This window comes from Alosa sapidissima, chromosome 14, assembly GCF_018492685.1.
Source record: "Alosa sapidissima isolate fAloSap1 chromosome 14, fAloSap1.pri, whole genome shotgun sequence".
In the NCBI taxonomy this organism is placed as follows: domain Eukaryota; kingdom Metazoa; phylum Chordata; class Actinopteri; order Clupeiformes; family Clupeidae; genus Alosa; species Alosa sapidissima.
The window spans coordinates 4067935-4077934 of NC_055970.1; the positions used below are offsets into that span (position 1 = coordinate 4067935).

Genomic DNA, 10000 nt, shown 5'->3' on the forward strand with positions numbered 1-10000 from the left:
AGAGGAAGATTTGCAGCTCTCAGGTTCGGAGTCCAACAACTCCACCTCGTCCTCCCTCACTATCTCTCTATCCCTCTATCCCTCTCTCTCTCTATCTCTATTGTACCCAAATGCCTTTCCCCCACTCTTTCTTCAGTGACACACACAGCCCCTTCTCCTCTGCGCTGGTGTCTAACTTGTGCATGTACTGTATGTGAGTGTGTGTTCTTATTTTGTGCCACTGTTAGGGAACTTGTGGGATGTCTAGTGTTACGGTCTAGTGTTACGCAAACGTTACAGAAGGCGCTCCGGAATAGCACATAAACAAACCTGCCGCCGTGAGGGGGGCGAGTCTGCCGGTCACACAGTAGCATGAGACTCCAGTACGGCACACTTTGTGCCGAGGCCTCAGACGAACTGTTTTGACGGTTTGTTTGGCTATCGGGCTGGTCGAAGTTTGCTGTCGACAAAGGTGTATCAACAAACACACACACACACATACATACACACACACATGCACTACTCCATGTATGTATGTTTGTCGGGTGGTGTGTGTGTGTGTGAGGCAAGGGGAGGGGGGTCTGCCGCCACATGGATCGGCGAAGAGGGGAGGGGGAGGGGGCTTTCATTTCACCCCTTCACTCGTCTTTTTAATCCCTCTATCATAAGGGCTCACAGACACATGTGGCCTTACCATGTGACCCAGCACTTGTGTTCTGGTTTTAGCGAGGGAGCGGAGCGGAGCGGAGTGGAGCGGGCTCCGCTGGCGACCAGCACAACAGGTGAAACAACACGGCCCGATCATTGCTATATAGGGAAGAAAGTGTGCACGGATACCCAGGAGCCACGAGCACCAGGGCCCTCCTGCAGGAGCACGCCCGGCCAGACAATCCCTGGACACACGGCGCGGATCACCCTCTCCCCCAGCAGCACGAGCACCAGGGCGCCCACTACTCAAGGTCACACCATACACCTTTGTGGGGACACGCATATGGCGTTTGGATAAATTGGAATAATCCGATTTTCTGAGTTGCGTGTACAGTATGTGTGGACGCGTGTGTGTGTGTGTGTGTGTGTAATGAGTGTCTTTAGCACAGGTACTTCACACAAAAGCAGATATGCAGCATCACTGAGTGAGGTGAGGTTCTAAACTTGGTAACATTTCTTTGGATTCTATTCCTACTCTTCTCAGAAGCTCTCACACTCTCCTCTGGGTTCAGCAACCCCTAGTAGCTCCAGATTCTCACAATGTACAACTCACGTTACTTTTCTATGGCAGTACACTTGTGTTCATAACCTCAGCTGTTAACCCCTTGAACAGATAGTCTAAAGAACATAATATAGAACATAATATAGAACTTAAACCAAGATATGCACTACATTCTGTGTCTGTTCATTTGTCTCCATAACCTTAGCTGTTAACTTCCTGAGGAGATAGAGTACATGGCTGAAGAACATATATCATCTATACAAGGCTAGAAACTGGCCCCAGATCAGCAGTACTGTAGCTGTTAACGGTGTGATTGAGGACTTACTGGTGGTGGGTGTGAAGGAGGCGTTGCGATTGGCCACCTGGCTGACAGCGGGCGAGGAGGGGGCATGGTGGGTGGAGTCGACCTGGCAGGGTTTTGACATCAGCAGGTGAATCGGGCATCGTTCCAACCTTCTGTTCGGTGCTACCTGCGGAAGAGAGACAGAGAGAGAGAGAGAGAGGAGAGAGAAGCTGAGATGAGAGAGGCTTATGAGCGTTCACACATAAAGCAGCACACCCTGCATTAAGCCCTCTTTAAAGAAACAAGCCTGTAAGGAGCTATAGAGCTGCTATTGGCAGCCATATTGAGCTATTGAGCTACCCAAAATCAAGTGTGCTGAACAAGCAATCACATCTTGACAGTGGACCAAATCTACTTCTGCCATCCGTAGGGTTTGACAGTTTGTAAACAAGTCCAAATCTACAGAGGGAGGGAGAGAGAGCGAGAGAGAGAGAGAGAGAGAGAGAGAGAGAGAGAGAGAGAAAGAGAGAGAAAGAGAAAGAGGAGAGAAAGAGAGAGAGAGGGAGAGAGAGAGAGAGCAGTGGGTCGTAGGCTACTGCGGTAAATATCAGTGCCTGTTGGAAACATCCAGGCAAACACCTGCTCTCAGGCTCAGCTGCTGCTGACGGACTGCCCCCCGCTGCACACACACACACACACACACACACACACGCACACACACACACACACGCACACACACACACACCACACACATACACACAGAAGCGCCCTCTTTCCAGCTCCTGACATCCTCATCAGTGCCTCCAAACCCCCCTCTGCCCCCCATCGACACTTCCCCCGCCTGTTCCATCTTGTCCAACTCCCCACCACCACCACACACCACGCTACTCTCCAAAACAGACAGGGCAGCTTGACAGTCAGTGACAAGTGCAGTCGGATCTGCTGCTGTCCATCACCGGGCCCTGTGCCTTGCCTGTTGCCCCACCAGACCACAAGCCCCTCAGCCGGGACCAAACAAGGCAACCACTTTGCCAGTGCGTATGTGTGTGTGTGTGTGTGTGTGTGTGTGTGTGTGTGTGTGGGGGGGGGGGGGGGTGTGGGGGGTGTCCAAGGCTCAAGCTCCTGTCAGGTGGCTCTGTCCTGGCCCCCATGTCCTGCCCGCTACCCCAGCCCAGGTTGCCTATCTCTGGGCCTGTTTGATCGTCTGACACCCCCCTCCTGCTCCACCACCACCACCACCTTCCGTCGTAATCTCCAGCCTGCTCGCACTTCTCCACCACCTGTTCCCCTCAGCACAGGGCCACAGCAGAGCTTCAGGGGGATGTCTGACACACTCCAGTCTGTCAGTGTGTTATCATCGAGGACATGGAGAGACGGGGGGGCGCCTGAAAATGAGTCTTCCTCCTCCCTGTTTCTGTCCCTATATGATATTATATTATATAGGCACGAGTAATTGACAGGATTGTGTGTATGTGTATGTGTGTGTGTGTGTGTGTGTGTGGGGGGGGGGGGGGGGGCTTACTTGTTTGTGTGTTATGTTTCTTCCCTGCAGTGCTGAATGCCTGGCCATGTCAACTGATCGGTGCTGAGTGTAACTTAGGCGGCGGAGGGTCACCTAGGTGATCAATGTGCAACCCAAGCGAGCTCCAGCTGAGATGGCTTTAAAACAGAACGCCGTGCAACCAGCGTGTGTGTGTGTGTGTGTGTGTGTGTGTGTGTGTGTGTGTGTTTTATGTCTTTAGACATACCCTATGTCCTGAACATCCACCCATTCACTACCTTATAGTGTATAGCACCATATAGTGAATAAGTGGATGTTCCAAGTTCCAAACACAGGGATAGACCCACCTACACTGTGTTTGTGTGTGTGTGTGTGTGCTTGCATGTATGGCCTCAGCTCTGTCTGTCGCTTGGCTGTCAGTTGTTCTCGGAGGGTCAGCGCTCCCTCAGCCCCCTGACCTGTCACCCTAAGGGCCAGCCACCCCGACTGCGACAGCAAGAAGGCGCACGCACATACCACGCACCCTCCCACACACACACACACACACACACACACATACCACGCACCCTCCCACACACACCCCCATGTAGCGTGGAGCAGTATGGTGTGGCAAGACCCTGCCATGTTTGGACAAGCTCCCAACACACACACACACACACACACACACCCATACCCTTGCTCCAGTCCAGCAGCGACCAGTCTGTCATTGCTGTCACCGCGACCGTCAAGTGCAAAAATAACCAAACGAACAGGGGTCACTGCCAGAGCACTAACAGCCGGATAATTGGTCAGCGACCTCTGAGGGGACAACAGCTGCAGAAGGGTGACCGGGTACAAAAGGCAGGCTTTGGGGAGCCAGGGGCCCATCGTAAGAGATATGGAGAACAGAGAGAGATGGGGGGGTCTGAGCTAATCGATTGGATAGAGGTGCTCTGGAAGCATTCGGGATAAGAGCTGAAACGCTCAAGACACCATTCCACAGACAACTGAGAATGTCGGGCTTTCAGACACGGCCAGGGCCAGAGTCCAGTTATGAGACGCAGGATTACGGTCACACTCCATTTGGATAGCCACTGGTATGTGGTCATATTTCTAGCACAATACCAATCACATGCACATGAATAGCAACAATACACTATTTACTAATAAACTATATGAAACATATTTATATTATATGTCTATGTCAAATCTGAATTGACTTTGGCCCATTACTGGCCCTATGGGAGACAAGTCCAAGATATCTGAGATGGACTTGTGTCCTCACCTGTTGCCGATGGGGATAACTTGGGTCAGGAAAACTTCTGCAAAACAGAAGCAGACAAAAAATCGGAACACCCAAAGAGAGTTGGACAGCCCTCTTCAAACCCATTTACACACACTCACACTGCCACGCACACACACACACAGACGAGTCCTTAAGGTTTACAAGCTGCCCAGGAACCATTAGCACCTGAGATTTTTGTACTTATATTGCCCCCCCTACCCCCTACTCTACCCCCTGAGCCAATAAACATAGTAAGGTGTTAGTGTTAATGCCCCTCACTGACAAAAATAGAGCTGCCTGGTTGGCCGGCCAGCATCAGTCTAGAGGAGAGACGGCAGAGGAGAGCTTGGCTCGCACCCCCTCTGCCATGGCCAATGTAGACAGGTACATTGCTGCAACACCTAACCTAACCCCCCTCCAAACACACACACACACACACACACACACACATACACACACACCACACACACACACACACATACACACACGCGCGCACACACACACACACACACACACACACACACACACACCACACACACACACACACACACACACACACACACACACACACACACACACACACACACACACACACACACCACACACACACACACACACACACACACACACACACACACACACACACACACACACACACACACACACACACACACACACACCAGATCCCATCTCTCCTCTTCTGTTCTCTTCTCCACCACTCCCCTCCTCCCTACGCGTTTTTGATCAGGAATCGGGAAGCGCGCAGACAGACAGACAGACAGACAGCCAGGCGGGCAGGCGGGCAGGCAGACAGACAGCCAGGCGCGCAGACAGACAGCCAGGCGGGCAGGCGGGCAGGCAGGGACCGTCCATCTGTCACCCAGACGAGCAGCGCTTGAGCTCTGGAACTCCTCTGATAAGCAGAGGGAGGTTCAACATGGAAGACAGACGGATAGACAGACGCAATAATACCGACTCCCAGCTCCCCCAACCTCCATACGCTAGGACAGGAACCAAGTCCTCCATACGCTAGGACAGGAACCAAGTCCTCCATACGCTAGGACAGGAACCAAGTCCTCCATACGCTAGGACAGGAACCAAGTCCCCGTTTAACTAACTAACCCTCCCAGCTCCCCCAACCTCCATACGCTAGGACAGGAACCAAGTCCCGTTTAACTAACTAACCCTCCCAGCTCCCCAACCTCCATACGCTAGGACAGGAACCAAGTCCCGTTTAACTAACTAACCCTCCAGCTCCCCCAACCTCCATACGCTTAGGACAGGAACCAAGTCCCGTTTAACTAACTAACGGCTGTCTCTCGTGATTGAAATCTGGTGTGTTTAGGAGCATTAACGCATTGGGAGTGACAGACAGTAGCCTATACATCAGTTGATTCACAACCCTTGATCAGGACTTCATACACTAAACAAGAGAGAGCGATAGATAAATAGATAGATAGATGGATGGATAGACAGAGAGAGAGAGAGAGAGGCAGAGAGGGTGAGAGAAAGGAGAGAGGGAGAAAGACCCTCTACAAGGCAACTGCTGTCTCAGTCCCGAGGGATCCTGGAAGTGGTCCCAGGCAGCCCCCCTGGGTACCCCCGCAGGGTGGTGGAGGAGAGGGGGGGGAGGGGCGGAGCGTCGCCGGGGCGGCCTGGCCTGCCAGCCAGCCTCAAGCGTGGGATTATGGACAGCTGTTTAATCTGACCAGCTAAAGGACAAGGCTGGTTGTGCACTCGTTTTTTTCTTTTCTCTCTCTCTCTCTCTTTCTCTCCCTGTAGCTCTTTTGCTCTCTCTTTGTTTTTATCACTCATACACACTCAGGCAAATAAAACAAACTGTTGGCAGAAGCTCCCAGATTCCACTATTACAACATTAAAAAGTCCATAACATTTGACCCCCCCCCCCCCCCCCCCCCCCCCCCCCCCCCCCCCCCCCCATACACACACACACACACACACACACACACACACGCACACACAGACCACACTTTTCACTGATCTGCGGCCATCTGTGCAGCCATTGTACCCAGGGACAGGAAAACGTGCACTTGTGCAGAGGAAACGTGTACACACACACACAAACACACACACAGAGACAAGAAAGGAAAGTCGTGTGAGACCAGCTGAGGGTCCACCAGATGACATACACCTGGCACCATGGAAGCCGCTGTCAATCAACGCGTCCCTCAGCTATCCTGCTCCTTTTCTGATTGGTCAATCAGGAACAGATGCTATAAGTCCACGTTCGCTCTGCGCACGGAACCCTGCTCTGATCGATGACCTAGATGGCTCTGCTGGGGAGGCCAGTCTATTTTAACGGGCTTCCTGGAGGACTCACGTGCCGGTATGAAGCTCATACTTCTATGGTCCTCTGCAGAACACAAGGCAATCCCCTGTTTGTTCTCTTGTGCGGTGAAGGAGGAATGAGAGAGGAGCCACCCTGTCTACTCAGAGTTAGTAATTCGCCTGCTATTTTTTCAGAGACGGGAGACATGTGCTTTCACTAAACGCACAAGAAAACCATCACGTAATCACGAGTCTTAAGAAGAAGAAAAAAAGAGGTGTGTGCGTGTGTGTGTGTGTGTGTGGGGGGGGGGGGGGGGGTGCTGGATTGGTGCTTGATGGTTGCTTGTTTTTTTTATTTTCACAGTGCAGATTGTGATTGTCGGGTGTGTGTACAAGTTCCTCAGAGAGAGAGAGAGAGAGAGAGAGAGAGAGAGAGAGAATATTTGTAGCCAGTTGGTTGTCATACAGCTACTTTTAACGTACAGACACAGTGAGCTTCCTCTAGAGATTCCCTATTCCCAATCTTTCCCAATCTTTCCCAATCTTTCCCTATCGCCATTCTGCTTCCCATGTCACTTTTGTGCTCCTGCTCTTTCAATCTCCCCCTCCTCTCTTCTTCTCTCTCTCTCTCCCTCTCTCTCTCCCTCCTCTCCCTCTCTCTCTCCCTCTCTCTCTCTCTCCATAATTCCCCCTGTCTCCTGGAATGCTGTTGTTTTTAATTTCTCCCCAGCTGCTCTGGCTCGCTGCCCGACCGCCTGCCTTCCCACATCTGCTCTCCATCAGGGCTGCTAGAGGAGTCCACACACACACACACACACACACACACACACCACACACACACACCACACACACACACAGCACAGGCTCACATCAAAACACCAGGATTACCCAGACCCCTCAGCCTCAAACTCTCCCTCTGCCCCAGACTCTGCCCCCCGTTTGCCCCTAACCCTACCACTATCAACTCACCCCGGCCCACTGGACCTCCCTGTCCAGTCCTCGTCCACCACCGTCTCTACCGCCGCCCTAGAAATACACTAACTCACAATTAAAGTACTTGTTGAGAAATTATGAAAAGTATGGTTTTCACTTGAATTCTTATAATGTTTCAAAGCTGGGGGATTTTTGGGGGGAAAATTATTTCAGACAGGTCACAGCACTGAGTGTGTGTGTGTGTGTGTGTGTGTGTGTGTGTGTGTGTGCTTTTATTGTAAAAGACTTTCTGTTATTGGGATGGCTGAGGATCTGGACCCTGTTAGCTTTGGTCTCCAGTGCATGTCGTCCTCAGTAATGTTCACCAGAGTGCTGCATGTTGTAACTCTGCTGAAAGCTGCTCTTTGCTAAATAGGTCCATGTAAACGCAAACCCTTGGCTCCGGTGATCCCTCGTCTTGCTCCCTGCTGTGGCCCTTCACTCAGGGGTCCAGTATCCTCTCCACACACACACACACACACACACACATGCGCTCACACACACACACACACTCACATCTGGATGGTGTTAAAATGCAAAAGCACCCCATGTGTGTGTTCTCCACCTATAATGCTGAGACAGAACACACAACGCTCGATCTGCTTCTCCGTGTACGAGACCGAGAGTGCAGACAGTTGATATAACATGTGTTTGTATATGAGCATTTTTTGTTATCACTTGCCAAGCATGTTACACCTAATGATTTATGGCTGCTTATCTTTCATTAAGTCCTACATAGGTCATGGGTATAATCCACATAGAGATTTTTATATGGGGCTGCTACGACAATATGTTTTTCACACGGGTAAGGAGATATATATTTACCCAACTTAGGCTTTTCCAGTCTGTTTTCTTACTCTCTGTGCTATGGAAGGATGTGGGTGGATGTGGGTGGATGTGGGTGGATGTGGGTGGATGTGGGTGTCCCACTTGCAGTGAAGTAGGGGGAGCTCACTGACCAGTTAGACTTGTCGACCCACGCGCTAAATGAAAGCAAATCTGCCTCTCCCTCTTTCTCTCCCAAAAATGAACTGACCGTCCCCCTTGCAGTGGTGAGCTGACCTGCCTTGCTTTCCCTCTGTTCCTCTCTCTTGCTGATGTATCTGAGGCTCAGAGTAACTAGTTTCAGCTGAGCAAACACGTTCTGCAAAATAAACATCTATCTCTGAAAATCTTTCAACGATATCATACTGAGCGTTTATGTTTCTGGGCATAAGCCGTGTGTATCCTTGTAATTGTATGAGACCAGATGTATCTATGAAAAAGTGTATGAGAAACAACATTCTTATGCAAATGTGTGACACATGAGTATGGATGTGTGAGACTGTGATAAGACACCACACCACACCATGAGATGGTCAGAATCAGAGACAAAGAAGCAAACACCAAAAATACCTCAAGCAATAAAGCTGAATATAACTAAATCTTTGCAAAATATCTAGACGGCGTCTAGACTGTGTTGAAAAATGTCCCCCCTAGCATCTCCCATTGGGTCCAGCCTACTGTACTGTACTCCTATATTTTAACCCCAGGGCCGAGTGGAGTGCTGTGTCAGCTCCCTGGTTGCTCTAGCAGCCCTTAAATCGGACTCTCTGCAGGGCATTCCGCTGCCTGTCTCATCTTCCTCTCCGCTCACTCATTTAGTGACGCACCAGGAGCCGACTCTCCTCTCAGGGCCTCCTCCAACGCATCACGTTGCGCCGGACCGAGCCGGGCAGGGCCGCCCTGAACTTGTTCTGGCTCTCAGGCAGACCAGCCTCTGAGTCACTCAGAGGGTCAATTGGAGAGTCATTTTGGGGAGTCAATTGGAGGCTTGTTCTGAGGAACTGTTCTGGGGAGTGATTCTCTGGGAGCCAGTTGTGGCTTAAAGGGTTAAGTAAACACCCCTGAAGTGAGGACATAGCTTTTCCCACAGAGTCACAAAACCCACCCAGATGCACACACACACACACACACACACACCGTCTCTGTGGTGAACTTGTCCCATCGTGCTGACTGCCTGTGATGACTGTTATTGATATAATTGTATTGAAGTCGTGGCAGCTCCATCTGCTCTCTGTGGGGAGGAACAGGCCGAGGCGGCAGTGAAGTAGTTGCGTTCTGCCCCCCCCTCACTTCTCTTCCCCTTCTTCCTGCAGCAATGTATCATTACTCTGAAGCGGGAGGGAAAAAACTTCCTTTTCAGATTTCTTCCCAGTGGCTTCCAAATAAAATCCAGATGTTCTGCCGAGCTGGTTCTTACCTCCTCCTCTCCTCTCCTCCTCCTCTCCTCTCCTCTCCTCTCCTCTCCTCTCCTCCTCCTCCTCTCCTCTCCTCTCTCTCTCTCTCCCCCTCTCTCTCCTCTGCCCTCCCCAGCCGCTCACTCGGAGCCATTCCTAAATAAAGGAAAGTATTTGTGACACTCGGCCGCGGCGGACCGTGCCAAGAACAACTCCCGGCCTGAGCCCATCTGGAGTGTGTTAGGCCTGCACCGGCACTGGCAGTGGCTGACACACCACACAC

General features: G+C 51.3%; 1 protein-coding gene across 1 annotated transcript in view; it reads right to left on the reverse strand.

Annotated features, from left to right (window-relative positions):
* Nucleotides 1-10000, reverse strand: part of cbfa2t3 (CBFA2/RUNX1 partner transcriptional co-repressor 3) — a 56006-nt gene that overhangs the window by 23174 nt on the left and 22832 nt on the right. The window contains 4 exon segments of the mRNA XM_042061249.1: nt 1515-1568; nt 1571-1597; nt 1600-1659; nt 4238-4274. Coding sequence (XP_041917183.1) covers nt 1515-1568; nt 1571-1597; nt 1600-1633 — 115 coding nt within the window. The 5' untranslated portion in view covers nt 1634-1659; nt 4238-4274.